The sequence below is a fragment of the Vidua macroura genome, chromosome 5 (assembly GCF_024509145.1).
Source record: "Vidua macroura isolate BioBank_ID:100142 chromosome 5, ASM2450914v1, whole genome shotgun sequence".
NCBI classification, from domain to species: Eukaryota; Metazoa; Chordata; class Aves; order Passeriformes; family Viduidae; genus Vidua; species Vidua macroura.
The window spans coordinates 46,691,041-46,708,958 of record NC_071575.1 but is presented as its reverse complement, the minus strand read 5'-3'; the positions used below and the strand labels follow the sequence as shown (position 1 = coordinate 46,708,958).

Genomic DNA, 17,918 nt, shown 5'->3' with positions numbered 1-17,918 from the left:
TCTTTTTCTTATTAGCTTCATGCCTATGGTTCTCAAGAAAAGGAGTATTTTTCATGTGTTTTGTCATTATGTAAATGAGTACTAAAGAATGGTAAGGAGAGACTCAACTTTTTGATTGTCGCACCTTTGAGAAAGTTGTTGATTTGAAAAAGAATGTCTCAATTTCTGTGCATGTATATTTTGAAGAACAACCTGTGTAGCATTTTCATTAGCTTGAGGCTTGGTTTAGCATTTTCAGAAATGAATATTAGGGATTAAGAAGTGTTGATAGCAATGCCATGGTACATGCGAGCAAAAACTTTAAATAAACATAGAGTTTTGTAGGGAATGGGTTTCACTTAATGGATCTTGATGTCTTATAACCTCAGCATTTGAAAGCCTAAAAGGTATTGAAACTTTTTTTTAATAGCTAAACTTAAAAACTAAGGCTGGCTGAAATATTATCTCTGTGAATATACTGCTTTTATATTTTCTATTTCTGCTATGTTTTCTGAATAGCAGCTATAGCGTACAAAAAATGTATTGTACAAATTTCCAGTTTATTTTACCTCTCTTTAGAGGAGAATCTCAGGTTCTCTTTAAAAAGACTAACTCTTTATGATTTAAAAGATGACCATAACAATTTGCTTTCATTGCAATCAGACAGGTGAGATGGCTTCCCTGATTCTAGATGAGGTTTAAAAAAACGAGATAGGCTATGCCCCATTAATCTCAATTAAGGCCTAATCTAAGGTGATGTTCTGTGGTCAGAGAATTAAGTATTTGTTCACATGCCATGGGATTTAGCATTTCCATTGAAGAATTTACCTTTTGGCTGAACTTGGAAATTAATTTGTCTTAGAACTTTTTTCTGTGTTCCTTGTCATCCACATTCTTCTTGTGATTATGCCTTCCTCTCCAGCCCTCCTCATAAAACAGCTTTTGAGAATTTCTGGTGGATTGCCTTGCCATTTTATAACAGAGCAAGGCAGCAGAGGGTCTGGGAACTGGAGCTGGGTCCTGCTCTGCACAGCACTGGATGAAGGTTGCTGGCTTCTTGTGCCTGGGGAACGCTACCAGCCAGCAACTAGGAGGCCTTGCAGATAAATAATTGAGTCCAGCTGGCACACACAAGGGAAAGATAAACCTGACAGAATCACACTGTAGGGAGAGGTCACTCAGGAACTGTGGCTGGACTTAGAAGGGAGAAAAGTATCAGGATTCTATCCAGATACAGTCTGTACATAAAAAGTACCTTACATAAATGTTACTAAACGGCTTTGGATTATTTGGGAATTAATTTCAGCTGAGTTCTTGCAGAGACTATGAAGAAAAATGATATAAGGTAGTATTTTGAGATTGAAGAGAAAGCTGTCTTGCTGCAGAACACAGCAGGTGCTGCACTGGACTCTGCTGTTGCCATGGATGCTCAAGGTTAATCTTGTTCAGTATAAGTTTGAAGCTCTTGATTTCTTATTTAATGTGTTAGTATTAACTGGGAATGTTTTCCAGTTGCAGCTAATACTGATTTTATATAATTTCTGATGTTTGGGAAGGAAAAATTCTAATTTCAGGATGTAGGTTGTTCAAGCATCTCTAAACTCCTATTAAAAGGCTCTAGATGCTATTTACATATTCCTTTTTTTTCTTTTCTTTAAGTCCAGTCTCTTAAGAATCTGGCCCCGCATTTGTCCACATTTGACATGAGCTACACTTTACCTTATCATTAGCTACTAATTTTCAACTTCTTACTTTCTGCATTTAGAGAATCATGATTTTGACCAATGTATTTCACTCATGCTTAGAATCACATCCTCCAGACTACAAGCACACAGTGTAGCTGACTCCAGTTTAAGACTGATTCTCTCTTTAAATGGGCTAATGGTGCATACCACCAGTCTCCTAAAGTCAAAGCAGCTTCCAATTCACTTCTGCCTTTGTATGGCTCCAGACAGCATGAAAACTTAGGTCACTGTGAGAAGGTTGGAGTAAAGTAAACATGGAAGCCGTTTTTTGGTTCTTTTTGTAGGTTTGGTGGTTTGCCTGTTCAAGAAAAGCATGCATTAGATTCACTGAACAAGAAAAGACACAAAATTATTTGGAAATTATAATGTAGAGTCCTTACCAAGCTCAGACTGGGTTGCTTAAGCTGTGCAGTCATGGGAGAACAAAGATGCTGTGGGGAAGTTGCCAGAATCCATTGCAAAGCAATTGTAATAGCCATCTTCACATCGCCTTTGCCTATAGCTGTTGGAAATTTAGTACTCTAGGAAGCGAGAAGATGAACTATTAATAATGATCTCATTAAAATATGGAGCATTTTTTTAATCTGCTTTGAATGCTAAGATCCTCAAGCAGAAAAAACAGCTCAGTAAACATAGAGGAATATATTTTCTCCACAGCAGACTGATGAAAATGTATCAGATTGTGCTGTCTGCAATTTCACTGCTGCTGTATCCTCAGCCAATTTGAGAGACTTAGATCTTCAGGCATTGTAGCAATGGTGATGGCTACACAGTCTGTTGCTGACAAAAACGTGATTTTTGTCCCCGAAAACACTGAGATACAAAATAAGTATTGGATTTATAGCATATATTATATGTGATTTTGTTATAAAGATAAGCACTTAAAAGGAATTTTAATAACATTGATTTTCTTACTTGGTAGTGAAAAAACTCCATGTAAAAAAATAGTTTTAATGGTGTTAAGTTTTAACATGCATATCTTTGAAATCCTAAATGTGCTAATCCTTTTCCTGTACTGATGACCTGGCAGTCCTGTGTGGTTATATCTTGCTAAAATAGCTTAATAGCTACATATAATCTGAAAAATGGAGTCATTTAAAGTGTTAATAAATCTAGATCTTCAGCTCCCTGGAAGTTTATTCATTTTATTTTATTTTACTTAATTTTAATAATGTGCTCAAGTGTATTATTTGAATATTTAAAGTTCAGCACATGCTTTGCTGAACTATGGCTTGATTATGACTATGAGGGATTTTTTTATTACATATGCAGAGAACTGAATTCATTAGTCTTCACAACTTTCTTGCTTATCATGTAAAGCTTAGGAAAAGTTTTAGTTTCTCCTTATGATAAATATAAATCTCGATAGTAAAGCTGTGGATTAAACCTTCTCTACTGGGTTTGTGTGGCCAGGTTTTGCTGTGACTGGGGGGTGGGGACAGGATTCTGTGCCTTCCATGAGAAGCTGTGTGTGCTAGAAGCTTCCCCTATGTCAAACAGAGCCAATGCCGGTCAGCTCCAAAATGGATCTGTCTCACGTTGGAGAAGTTCATGGAGGATTGTCTTCCATGGGAGGGACTGCACACTGGAGAAAGGGTGTGAGAAGATTTCCCCTTGAGCAGGAAGGAGCAGCAGAGACAATGTGTGACGAACTGACCGTGGCCCCATTCCCAGTCCTGTGAGTGCTGCAGGGGGAGGAGAGAGAGAATTTGAGAGTGAAGTTGAACCAGGGAAGAAGGGAGGGGTGGAGGAAAGGTGCTTTTTAGTTTTGTTTTTATTTCTCAATTCCCTTCCCTGATTTGATTGGAAATAAATTAAATTAATTTCCTCAAGTCAAGTCTGTTTTGCTCATGATGGTAACTGGTGAGTGGTATCTCCTTGTCCTTATTCTCAATCATGAGCCTCTTGTTACATTTTCTTTCTTCTGTCCAGCTAAGAAGGGAGTGATAGAGCAGCTTTGGTAGGCATCTGGCCTCCAGCCACAAATGGTTACTGTATTTGGCTTTTTTTTTATTTTGAAATGATAAAGACTGTGACTAAGTTATTTGGTTTAGTATCCTGTCTTGTATTGCAAGGACACATCAAAGAAGGCTAGAGATCATGGGTAAACCAGAAAAAAGTAATTGGTGAGTGTGTGCCACGAAGAATACCAAAGGTCTTGAAGAGAGCTGTGGGAGAAGTCTAGCTGTCTACAAAGCTGTTTTTCCTATGTCCTGATGAATCTTTCACAAATTTTAAGTGCCTTTTGAAGGTGTAGCACAGGACTTTGAAGAAGCCTCTGCCCTTCTGAATGAGGAGGCACCGCAGCCAGTAGATGTTTCCTGTGCATCTCAAACAGCAGAAGGCAGTACCTCTCTTTAGGCCAATTAACTGAACCTCAAATATAATGGTCAGGGAACTCATGTGGGCTTCTCCCATTCTTCTTTCCTTTTCTGATGTCCTCATAACTAAAGGGAGCTGACTGCTAGTCCCCTGCCACTCCTCTTGTTGAGTCTGCTGGGGCTGCTGATGCACACGCCAGGCCCAGGGACTTGATCTGTCATGTCACTGCTCTGTAAAACTCTGGCTTCTCCATAAGGACTATTGTTCCCTCATTGAGGGACTTATCTATGGAGAACTAAACAGTGATCTCACATGTAAGATGTGCAGCCCTTGTAGACTCTGGAGAGCGAGAAAGAACTGCAACAGTATTTGATAAAGGTTATGTCTTGATAAGGATGTGTATCTTGTTATATTTCTGCTATATTTTTGTGAAACTTTTTTTTCTCTGCAAAACCTCTTATGCCATTATCCTAAGTTAATCAGAAGTGAACTAAAGAAAAAAAAGAGTTGAAGAGGATTAGTTAGGTAGGCTGGAGAAAATATATTCATAAGTATATTGTGTCAATTATTGAATCATAAATTCCATTATGAAGTGAAAGGACAGCTATATGATTTAAATTATACAAAGAGGACTTCTATTTTGACAAGTGTCACAGTATTACATAAACACAGAATGCTAAATGATAGTAAGATTGAATAAGAAAAATATTAATGTTTTCGAGATTTTTTTTCCAAGAAAAGTAAAGGCTGGGTTTAGTAAATTTAATCTTCTTCTCCACAGTTTTAGCAAAAATACAGAATAAATCAGATAAAGAAAAGAGAGAAAGTATTTAGTATTATTAAACTCATAGCTATTATTACAACTTTAAGGAAGAGAAAAATATTTATATATATTTGAAGTATTTCTGTGGGTTTTTTTTTTCCAGTAAATCAACATATACAGAACTCTCTTGATGAAATTTACCAGTTTAGATGAGCTCTAGCTATCCTCACACAAAGAGCTCTATTAAAAAGTCTTTTATAATTTTAATAACATATCATGCAGCTATTTAATGACATTTTGATATCCTAAATGCTCATTGAATATTTACTCCCTGTTGCTTTTCATAGCTTGTATTACCAACAGCATGTTTTCTGTAAGTCAAACTGTTTCTGTCGCCATTTTGAAAGAAAATATAAGCAAGTCTCACAGTAGGATATTTTGAAATATTTAGTTAAGTGGAATAGTCTATTGAACAGTGTTCTTTTTAAGGTAAGAGAAAAAAAATATTAAGAGTATTGCAACAAATCCATTTGTATCAAACTAAATCTAAAAGATGTAATAAAAACCACAGAAACTCTGAGCCAGATGACAGATGTGTTTGCTGTACATACAAGCTATTGTTGCTGAAAATCTATGAACAATTTAGCTTTGGAAAAGGCTTGCTTTGTCCAGTAACAGTTGTAATATCATAAGGTCTTGTACCTTTTTGTTTTAATTAAGAGGTAATTTTTCACTGATTCCCTTAAATTAACTTTTCTGGCTACTGCTGGCCATTCTTTTTTTTCTTTCTTCCCTCAGCATTTGATAATTACTGTAACATGTCTGCCAAGGAAAATTTACAATTATGAACTTTCCCAAATACTCACAATGCTGTACCATCACAGTGATGGGTCTGTTCAGGCTGGAGATACTTCTACAGACAGAAAAGACATCAGTGGGTTGAGGTGTTCTCCATTACATTCTTTAATTTTGGTACTTCTCTAAGTTCATAAATTGCCCTGATTTTTGACCCATGAGATCAGGTACTTTTCTGAGCTTTTAGAAAGTATATGAAGAATAGAAATTAGTTGTACCTAGCATGTGGGGGGATTTCACATCACTTGTCTTGAAGAAGAATTTGAGTGTATCTAGAGATTAAAGCCTACTGCTTCTTTCTACAGTAGGACTCCCTCCCTTCTTTTTAGTTCTCCTGAATGAGTCTGAAACGTCATCTCTCCCAGCTTGCAGGCATATGATCCCTGGCACAGCTGTGCATTTCCACAGAAATTTGATGGAATTTCACCTGTCATTTCAGCTTGTTTGCTCAGCTTTGAATACTAGCCACTCATCATTAGGGCCTGATTTATCTGTGAGTGTGCAGTCAAAGCAGAGCAGGAGCACACCAGGGCTCTCCCCACTATTGCACAGGGCATCATGGTAACTCTCTGTGGCCAGAGCTGTGCTGGGATGCAGAATTTGGTTCTCCTGGAAGCACAGAGGACTGCAGAGGAGGGGCAATAGAGCGGAGGGCACTTCCTCTGCTTGAGGGCTAGCCTGTGGGGATGAATTGTGTCTATGGAGGAGCAGCACAGTGAGAGGAGTTGAGTCTCTGGGTAGCATGTTAGCTCTTGGGGCCAGCTGATCAGTTCTGTGCTTGAATGCCTTGCACTGTACCACTGTGTTTGCCAAAGCTTCAGGCTGAAACTGAATTAATGACATGCAATGGCACCAATCTGGAAATCAACTTAATTAGTAATGTACAGCAGTTTTAAGTTGTAATGTATCAGTGTTGTAACCTGAAAAATGTCACTAAGCCTGACATTGTTCTGACTGGTGGCACTGATACAATACATGGCTGAACAGGAATTCACATTGAAGTCTTTTATGTATTACTAAATAATTAATATGCATAGATTTTGGAATTAGCTAATACTTTCTAGGTGAAGAGAATAAATGTGATTTAGTAATTCTTTTCTTCCTGCCACTTGATTTATCAATTCTTAAAATATTGAATTGCAAATGTATTATGGCTTTTTTATATGTGTCTCTTTCATGAGAGCTGCTGGTACATTCTGTTTTTCTGTTGAGTTACATGACTTAGTGACAATCCTATTTAGTCAGGAGTTTTGTACATCATCCAGTGAAATATTAAAAGGTTTTAACTATTAAGTGATTTTTATGTGTATGCAGCATGCAAAGCACGTCATACTGTGCACTAAGCAAATTCCTTTACCATTTTTATTACTAGAAATCTAAAATAAATAATAGATTGGTTTATAAATCCTTTTGTAGACTATTTATCCTAATGGCTCTATTAATCATAAAAAAGAAAGAGTATTTGCTAAGACTGCTATACTTAGTGAAGAAAAAAGAAAAGTTGTGCTGTTATATGTTAACCTCTATTTAAAAAATATGTCTTTAGAGAGCAGAAAACTCAGAAAAATGTTTGAAGGAGTGAAGTTATTTAGCTATAGTGGCCTTTTCAATAATATGTCCATGACAATTCCAAGAAAAGGCATTGAAATGGAATTCAATTCATGGAATTCTTGTACTAAGCCTGTTACTGTATTTAATTTAGGCAATGGCATTGACAGTTGATTTCTTCAAGAGATGAATAAGTGATGCATTACTTTATACTGAACTTCTTTAAATCTGCACTACTTTGAATTTCAATTATGGTTCAATGTTAGCTAGTCTTTTTCTGCACATTTAACTGTAAAGAAATCTCATATGTGAAATATATTCTGTTTTCACTGACCTTTTCCTTCCTTTTCCTCTTTGGTAACTTTAGGTTTATATGAGCATATAGACATGATAGAAAAATGAGAGTGCAGTCCAATTATTTTGATATTTAGTACATTATTTCTATTTAATCAATAACCTGAGTTATCATTACAATGCAGTGCTCACCTCTTCTTTTCTGAATAGCTTAAATTGCAAAACGGTATTGGATGGCTGCAGTCACAATTGTTATAGGAATGTCACACAGCTATTCCATGCTAAATTTTTTTTTATTCTGGGAATTTTATTAATTCTGGGGAAGGAATCAACCAGTGCATTTGAAATATATCTCTCTCTTGTACATTTTTTGTGGTTTTGTCTGTGCATATATGTGATATGTGCATCATTTTTAATTGTATATTTTCACTGTTTAAGACTTTCTTAAAATAATTGTCATTTATATTTTTTCAGATATTAAAAATATATTTTCTATCTAAATGAGCACTTCTAAATTTGATAACTAATATAGACCTTGACTGATTATATACTAGCTCTGTGAAAGAAAACACATATGGGATGTTTTATCTATATCTGGAGCTGCTGTTTCAGCTATCAAACTAATGGAACTGTAATGGAACACTTAGTAACAAAATTGATGGGCTGCATTCTTTTCTTTGTCACTAGATCTGTATGGCTCCATTAGGTCTGATTTCTTCAGTTACAAGATGAAAGAACAATGAATATGCTGGCACTTTGCTATGTATTAGAAAGAAATCTATCACTTTTTGTATTCATGAGCTAATTGGCACCTTACCTCAAACTTCAGTGAGCTGATATAAGTTAAAGAACATCTATTCTGGTATCGGTTTATTTACAAAATAATTTATTGATTCTAATATTTGTGTTATTCTTGGATTCATAAAAGAAGGTGAAGGATATTTGTTTCTTCTGTCACTGTTCATTATCACAGATATTTCTACTAGAGGAAGTGGTTTCTCTGGGATTTTACTGTAATCCATAGGATTTTATTTTTATTGTGTTCTTTTCCTACTACTGCACTTGATAGTACTTGTTTCAAGGTTCAACCATGTACAAAAGATGAAATGTAATAGCAATCATGTTTTCTTTCTATTAAAGTATGGATTTTTTTGAGAGATTAATTTACTGGGACAATTCTCTGTGAGACCATTTTACAGCTACCATCTAATATCAAAACCCAGTGCCACAACCTTTTTTAAAAACATGCAATCTAATTTGACACAGATTGCTGTTCCAGGCTTTATATTATTGTTAGGGTTATAGCTGAAATGCTGGGTAGTTGCATAGGTGTTTCTATTTAAGGATTTCTTTGGATTTTGAGGGCTGAAATATTTTTGAACAACTTCTCACCTTTTTCATTAGCCTGGTCCCTTTACACAGTTTTCAACATCCTTGCAAATTTTCCATTCCCAGTCTTTAAAAATATATGTATCATCAAATTACAGCTGATTGGCTGACAGAATATTGGTAGTGGGGCAATGAACTATTAGATCTGGAAAAATTTCTTGAAACTCTATGCCTGCTTGAATGGGACCATCTCTAAATCACTCAGGGTTTTGCCATATTAGAGGATTTTTCATCTTATGTGTATTGGCACATTTCAGAGCCTCTCTCCAAACTGTCAAGTATCCAACCAGCAAAATTTAGTCTGAATAGACCTCTGCTGCTCCAGAATTACTCCTGGCCAGCCCCAATGAGTTTGTGTTATGAATCAGAAAATTTGAGAAGGAAATTTCGTATACAGCTGATGTTCCATAGTGTCATGTGAAAGTCTATGTATAAGGTCTATGCATGTGAAGGAAAAAAATATAAGGCTATATTACATCAGAGAATAAAAAACACATTTTGAAACACTGTGATTGCTTCTATTGCTTTATCTTCTTTTGATTTGAGAAAATGTTATTTTTTTGTGTTTGCATGTTTATCACTGGCCATGACATTTGAGAGACCTGTGCAATATTGCTAGAATATAAAAGACTAAAGCAAAAGTGACTACAAATCCAGAGATTGGCCTTTTAAATTGTAGTTTCATCACTGTTGATGAAATTTCTCAAGTACATAGGTTGTGTGGCATTTGTAGTTTAGTTCTATTTCTAGTTTTTTTGGTAGGTGTTATTGTTCTCTTTCAGTGGTATTTCAGGGGATTTACACAATTTAGACATTTATTCATGAGACAGGAAGACAGAAGTGTTGACTGTTTGTTAGGCTGAAATATTATGAAACAATATCATCTTTCTTCTTCAGAAGTATATTCATACCCAAGTACTTTTCCTAGTATACTCTCAGGATTTTTGTGTTGACTCAATGATAAATGCTGTGCTTTATTATTTTCTTCATATTTCCTTTGTTTATTATCTTCTGTGACTGATCTAGATATTCCAAGATTTCTAATTTTTTACTTTGTAATGTGATTATTACATTATCTGTTTCAAAGGTGTGCTTCATGTATATTTAATGTTTTTATTGAAATAACTAAAATTTCAGTCACAACCCCCCTATGTCAAAATACCTTGTGAGGAAATAATGAAACATTATTTCCTCACAAAACATTGTTTTGGAGGTTTTTTTTTAATGAAAGAAATGTTTATAAACATTTCATCAAAATCACCATTTTGGTTTCAGAAAAACATGAAAAGAAATATCAAGTGAGGAAAAGAAAGATATCTTTTCTTTACTGTGCAACACTTAATGAGAATTTATGCAGCCTTAGGAAAAAAAAATAAACATAATGTTACAGTGAAAACTTTGTTGTGATCAAATCAGGAAAATTCCATTATATGAGAAGCCACTAAGTCACAGCTGCATTAAAATCACTGTCTTGGTTTGAAAAGACAGGTGTCTGCTAAGGAAGGCAGGAGTCTCCCTTGAAATGGAAAACGTAAGCCCCCTCCCTCCAAATTATTGTAATGTTGAAATTAAAAGGCTCTCAGGCAAAGATATGGGAATAGGAATAACAGTTCTTTACTAGTAAAACTAAAAATACAAATGTGATAGTACAAACAAAACAAAATCAACTGACAGAGCCAGAACACAACCTGACACCCTGTGGGTTGCGGTGTTGGAAGCAGTCTGATTAGACAGTGGCTGCAGTCCTCCTGGAGTGACACATGTGGTTCTGTTGGAGCAGTGATCATGTAGAAGGGTGTAGGTTTCCTCTGAGGGTCCCGCTGTCGTGTAGATGGGGCTGGTCTTCCTCTGGGAATCCAGTGGAGACAACAGCTGCTCCCCTGGACATCCAGTAGAAAAGGCTGGCTGTGGCCTTCCACAGCTCCGATTATAACCAGGTAAGAATGCTTGGCTCCTCCCCCTGGGTAGCACATCTCCCAGTGGATGATGTAATTTAATCAGTCATGCAGTGACACTCAATGGTCCATTAACAGAAGATATCTCCCAGAGGGAGGATGGATTGTGGAAGAGATAAAGAAAACTGCCCAATTAACAGAAGATAACTGCCCCATCAGATAGGAATAGAATACACACCCCCACTTCCAACCTAAGACAATCACAGTTTACAGCATTTTACTGACTGTTAATAGGGTTAATTCAGAGAATGATAGTGCCCCTTGCACTACAAGTTATCAAATTAATACATAAGTCTCATCAAAACAGTTTAAAAATCTCACATAACTACTTTCAAGTATCTATCTCAGTGGTTATGCTGCCCCTTTGGGTCCTAAGCTTGGCAGTATCCATCCTCCTCAAAAAGACATGAAAAGGGTGCTTTCATGAGTTGCTGGCACCCTGAATTCTTCACTAGGAGAGTTGTGATGTCAATGATTTCCTCTTTCTCAATTTCCACTAATTTAGCACTTTTCCTAATTTTTCTCCCTTATACTTTATTGATTTTCCCTTTGTGTCTCTTTTTATTATATATTTTATTTTGTGCTAGTATATTCCTTGTTACTCTCCATTGTTTTTTCTCTTTGCTCACCTTAAAACCTTTTTGACAGTCAGTTGCTTGTTTTAAAGACCACTGCTAGGTTTTTTCAGTCTGTTTTTATTTTCCCATGCCTACAGTCCTGTATACCTCATTATTATTTGCAAATCACAAATGTTTCATCCTATACAGAATATTTATTTTTTAATGTATATGTAAAAACACCACAAGGTTATGCAAATATAAGCGGTATACGCAAAACTATAACAAATCAATCCATAGTCACCTGATGATTAGAAAATTTGTTGCAGCTAACAAACTGAATCAAAACTCCAGGCTGGAGAGGTAAGCTCAGACAAATCCTGAGAAATTAATCTTGAGGCCTTGCAAAGCCAGTACAAGATCTACAGCTTGTTACTGGCAGTGGCTATACCGAATTGCAGGGCTATTGAATTGTGGTGAAAAATCAAGACCCTACAATTTCACTAGAGATTTGTAGGGAACGGTATGTTGTTATTTATAGCGCTGGGCGAACACAGGGATTTCTCTTCAGAGGGCATGTGTGTCTCTGAGAGCTCCCAATCCTTTTATATTACTCTTACGAATTTACATATTCATAGAATTTCACAATAGGTTTATGTATATTCATTCTGCTGATTTCACGTTACACTTACAGCTAGTTACACTTGTACTCAGTTTTTGTCAGAAAGTACAGAAAGAACTCTTGGGTCACTCTGCACTGTCTGCTTCAAGGTTTGAGGAGTCTTTCTTATCTCTTACCTCTTTAGCTTGGAAATTAGTATTCTTTCTCCTTAGCTGGGGCAGTTTTGCTAGTGCTGCAGTTACTAGACTAAACAGCATATTTTACTTACGTTAGTAAGCTCAAAGAGGCACATTTTACCTAAATCAGAATGGATTTTTTACCTCATTCACTTTTTACTCTGTTTCACTATGATACAGCTGTAGTAACATCCTTGTATTTTTTTTTGTCTCTTTCTCTTATTACGTGTCTGGTAATTAATTCAAAATACATATGAATGTGACACATGGGGATATGGTTTAGTGGTGAACAGTGACTTAATGGTTGGAGTCAATGATTTTAGAGGTCTTTGTCAGTCTAAGTCATCTTAGTTCTATGATTCTATGGTTATTACTTCCAAATAGAAAACTGACAAATTAGTAAGTCTAATTTTTTCTAAAGTTTTAAAGGTTTGGATTTTTTGATTCTGCAATACTGTTTCTCAGGGTATATTTAGTGGTGTTCTTCGTTGTTTCAAAGTTGTTATGGAATTTGAAATCTTGGTTATTTAAGATGCAACAAAATAAAGAAGGCTTAAGGAAAAAATAAGCAAGGGAAAATCTATGGGGAATGTTCCTAAACCAAAGTGAACTCATGACTAGGAGTACAGTTCAATTTAGCTGTTTGGGTAGACTTTACATTCTCTGGAAAAGTTGAGAATACCCCTAGGGTGCGGTAGTTTCACGCCAGCCAGCAACCCAGCTGCACACAACTGCCTGTCCCCTCCCCCACCAGCAGAATCTGGAAGACACTTGGAACAGCAAAAGCCAGAAAAGTTGTGAATTGAGATAAAGACAGTTTCATAGTAGAAGCAAAAGCCATGCACACAAGCAAACCAAACAAGGAATTAATTCACTGCTTTCCTCTGCCATCTTAGGGAGAGCAGGGCCCCATCACATGTAATGGTGACTTGGAAACTCGAACACCATCATTCCAAACCTTCCCTTCTTCCTACTTTTCCCAACTTTACATACTGAGCATGATGTCAGTAGGGGGCACCTGTTCTGGCTGTGTCTCCTTCCAATATCTCAGGCATCCCCAGTCTCCTTGCCAGTAGCAGTGGCAGTACAAAAAGCAGAAAAGGCCTTGAGTCTGTGTAAACCCTGCTCAGCAGTAACAAAAACATCTCTTATCAATCCTGTGTTCAGCACAAGTCCAAGACATAGTCTAGTACCAGCCAAGCTGAAGAGAATTAACTCTACGCCTGCCAAAACTAGCACATCAGATCACACCGTTATTTGGACTTTCCCTTTTCTTGAGATCCAAACTGAGTACCTGTCATTTCCACAGAAATTTTGATGTGCTCCACTGTATGCTACATGAATACACTCTTGTACAGTTGGAATACTACTTTTCCCATTTTCATGATGTATTTTAGAACCAGAGGACGTGATATGATTGTAAGACTTCATACTAATAAAGGTGGTTTATCCAAGCCTATTAGGACAAAATGAGCAAGATTGTTCTGAGTACCACTGCAGATAGCACGATCAGTCTTAGGCTTATCTTTTCCTTATGCAGTGCCAAAACGAATCAGTTTCCATATAACTAACATACTAACAACAAGCAGACACTGAGGAAATATGCTTTTAGCACAGTAATAGTGTCAAAACAGTATTATTAATTCAAAACTTACTTTGCAGATAAAATTGCTGTGTTAATGAAGTGACTTCTCAGTTGTTCAACTTAATATTCAAAGATTTTTAAAACGTTTAAACAGCTCAGCTTAGGCACAATAATATGGATTCAATTCAATATAGTGGCTGTTGTTGCCACAGCAAGAATAACAAATAGGTCATAATGTAGAAATAACCCCCAACTTTAATTGCTGGTATCTCTGTGATGGAAAGGAAACACATTCCTCAAAGAATTTATGTCTGTAAAGTACTGATTTTTCTTATAGTTAAGACAGTGTTTCAAGGGAATAAACTTATTTTCCTATGTAAAGGGAGAAAATAAAGTGATTAATTAATATATTATCTCAGTATTTCACTGTTACAACAGAAAGTGTAGCCTTTTAGTTCACTCTTCTGAGTTCATTCATATCTAACCTTGATGAGGGTAAATCCATTAGGTAGGGTAGGTTATTCTCTGCAAACAATTCTGTTCTTCCTCAGTGAAATTCATGGCTGCTGTGGTAAGTACAGAATAATAATAGGCAATGGAAAAAAGTTATTATGGTTGTTTGCAGAAGTCAAACATCAAGGTGCTTTTAAAGTGAACCTTTAAGTTATTATAAAAGAAGTCCTATAGGATCAGTGTAATTTGTTATTTAGCAAAGGCTTCCATCACCCAATAATATCTGTTTTTCCTTTTTAACTCTAGTCATGTTGTAAATCATGTTTATAGGAAGGAGACTTCTTTATTAGTTTCAAGGCAGATGATGGTCAGTAGAAATAATCCTCTGGGTAAAATTATTCCCAGCTTCAGCTTAAAACATGTTTTGATTCATTTATTGTATTCTCAGTCTGTTTGCAGACCTCCTGCTGACATCAGTAACAAGCAATGTACTGAGAAAAATACAGAGCTTTGAAAATGAGATGTTATTTGTGTTTGGAAAGAGTATTCTAACATTTTTTTTCTCTGTACTAATGCTGTCACATTTTATATGCAGCTGTGGGATTTGCTGCGGTTTTATATTTTGACACCAGCCTGTAATGTGTGTGCTACCATGCTGTATGCTCAGGGAAAAAAAACCCAATATGGTAATACTACATTTGCAGCCCTCTTTATGGGCTAATTAAGATAAAGGATGCTGTGAATTCCATAATTATCAACCAAACTGCCCAAAAGTGCGTCAAGACATTAAAAAATGTTGCTCTATACCATTGAAAAAGAGTTGTCACTTAGCAGCCTGTCCTTTGCTTAAATGTAGGAAAAAACAGCTGCTATGGATCTGGGAAAAAAGTGGTCCCTGCAAGAGATCAAGCAAGTGAAATATAATACTAGACTTCAATTCAGTGATCCACTTCAGATTCTTTTAGATATCATGGGTTATTAAATAACCAAATTATATTGAAGTAATTCAGCACCTGCTTCATCAAGCTACAGAATATGGAATTAGATATATACCACTTCAGCTTCACTGATTTGATTATGTAGTAGAGAGAGACTGGTGCATATATATTAATCCTATGAAATTAAATCAAGAAAATTAGCTGAAGATATTCCTGGGGGCCTATTTGGTATCTGTTTGCATGAAATGCTGAATTACCTGCTTACTAAAATGACTTTTTTTTTTTTTTTTTTTTTTTTTTTTTTTTTTTTTTTTTTAATGAGAAATGGAATGGAACTGAGTTTACATAGGAATTTAAGCTGCAAAGTACAAGTTCAAACCAGAAATCCATTTCATTCCTGGCTCTTACAACAGCCAATACTGGATCATTGTAATATAAGAATAAAGCAAGTATACATTTTTTCCTTCGGTGGTTCCTACTATGGAGTATAGAGACTACACTGTTTATGTTCAATTACCTGTGTTGGACTTTTCTCCCATCGTTATTTTTTTAACAACTTTTCTATTTTTCTTCTGGTGACTTCTGTATCCTGTATAATGTATGCAAGTATGATGTAATGCTTCACATACTGAAAAGCATTTCCTTTCTACTGGCTTAAAAAATTCTTTAGGATAATATCATAGATGTTTCCTTGTTCTTATGAGAAATAATGACATAAGAATCAAATAAAGCCTGTGCATTTTTTAATCCATGCCATTGCTAATTCTGTTGCCATTATAACCATTATAACACTGTTTTCTGTTTAGGAGTCTGAATTATTCAATCTTTTCACAGACACAGACATTCCAGTATTTCTAACCATGATCGTGTCCTGTTTAAAACTTCTGTTGGTGCTGGATGCTTATTACATGCTATTTTCTCTACAAGTCTAAACAAATAATTTAAGATGCAGATGTTTGTGCTGCAGGCTTTTCAAATTAACTGAGATTAACTCCATACAAAATGACTTAATTTCAGTGTTAAGTATGGACTGTCTTATCTCAGTCTGAAATTGTATCTATTCTATTCTTACTCTTAGTCTAGTCATTTTCATACCATATATGAAAAGGGTCTTGTTTATAAATTACTTAAGATTTTCTAAGCAATTCTGTTTTCTATACTATATTATCTCTGATTAATTTATAAGCAATATCTGAATTTAATTTTATTTTGATCTATTGAAATAAAATTACTGAAGTAAATAATAATAAATAATAAGATGGTACAACTTGTTTGCAAAACATATTAATCAGGTTTAAGCAGTCCTAGCACTTCAAAAGTTTTTGATGTGTAGAGAAGTACATTTTCATCCTCAGGGAAATCTTTATAATTCACAGTAATTTTCATTTTTGGTTGAAGACAAAATAGAGTTTTGAAGGAGAGTGATAAATAGTAAACATAGCAGGTTTAAAAAAGTCACTATCCTGGTGTGGTTAGTACACAGGGTTCAAATCCAAGACATAGATTCTGTTGAACTTACTCAAAATACATACTTAAACTTTGTTTTCTGGACCTAGAATAACTAATAACCAAAAAGCTTTAGGTGGATTATGCCTCACCTATTTTGAGCAGCTTTTTTCCTTGAAAATGAAAAAAAAAAACATTCCTAGTTCTTTGTTACAGACAGTGCATTTCAGCAAACTGTTTTGAGTTCCAAAAATGTTTTATCAAAAAAAGAAAAAGAAATTGTTACTAAAGACATTTTCTTTTCCCCTCATTACATGCATGAGAGAGTACTCACTCTTCTGCTTTGTATTCTCCCACTGCTCTAACAAATCATCACATGCTTTGTATTTTTCACATACTGATTTATTTGCATTACCTAATAACACCTCTGGTTTATATTTTGGTTGTAGGTTTCTCTTGGACTTCTACATGCCCGAGCCACTCATATTCTCTGGCCTCCACAACGCTGGCAGAAGTTACAGCCAATGCTTCCTCCGGAGCGCAAACCACTCCACAGAGAGCAGGAGTGATCGGAACATTCAGACAGGAAAACACTGACATGAAGTTCAACCAGAAAGAGTTGCAGTGGTTATACCATCACCTCTAAGAGCTTTGCCATGTCCTCTGACATCAGTGTCATGTCAACAAATACATGTGACATCTAAATGTTACAATGCCGCCAGAAATTCTTCATGTTTCTTTTGCTTGTCTGTTGTATTGTTTGGTGGGTTTTAAAAATTCCCAACATTAGGGCATTGTCTATTAATTCATTTAAAAATAACTGGTTGTAGAGGAACTGAATGTTCATTTTTTTTTTCTGGAAGCAGTAACATGCTTGGCTTATGTCTGTACCTGTGCTTCTCTGGACAAGAAATTATTAAAACCTTCAATAAACTATTTTGATCTTTTACATTCTGCATGGAAATTATTAATATTAATTGCATATGACAAAAGAAAAAAACACCCAAAACATATATAATTTGGATTGTCCTATAATTACTAGTAATGAGGAATCAGTACTTCTGTAGGTGAAAAGTTTATTTCTATTATTAAACTGAATGCATATTACTTATTTCTATTTTCTTTTTCAGGATAAAAATAGTTTGTTTTATATAAATATTCCCTGTATATCTTTCTGAATTAGATATTCAGTCAAATTGTACAAATGATATGACATTATCTGAAGACAGTGTTTAATTAATTTTTCTAGGTAAGTAAATCTTTGTTAGTACTGATTGCCACATTTCTTTGA

The 17,918-nt window shown here is 35.4% G+C and overlaps 1 protein-coding gene across 2 annotated transcripts in view; it reads left to right on the top strand.

Moving 5' to 3' along the window:
- IMMP2L (inner mitochondrial membrane peptidase subunit 2) overlaps positions 1-17,576 on the top strand; it is a 419,891-nt gene extending 402,315 nt beyond the window's left edge. For both annotated transcript variants that reach the window (XM_053977049.1, XM_053977050.1), the window contains one exon: positions 17,077-17,576. In XM_053977049.1, coding sequence (XP_053833024.1) covers positions 17,077-17,196 — 120 coding nt within the window. In that variant the 3' untranslated portion in view covers positions 17,197-17,576. The remainder of the gene's footprint in view (positions 1-17,076) is intronic.
- The last annotated feature ends 342 nt before the right edge of the window (positions 17,577-17,918 follow it).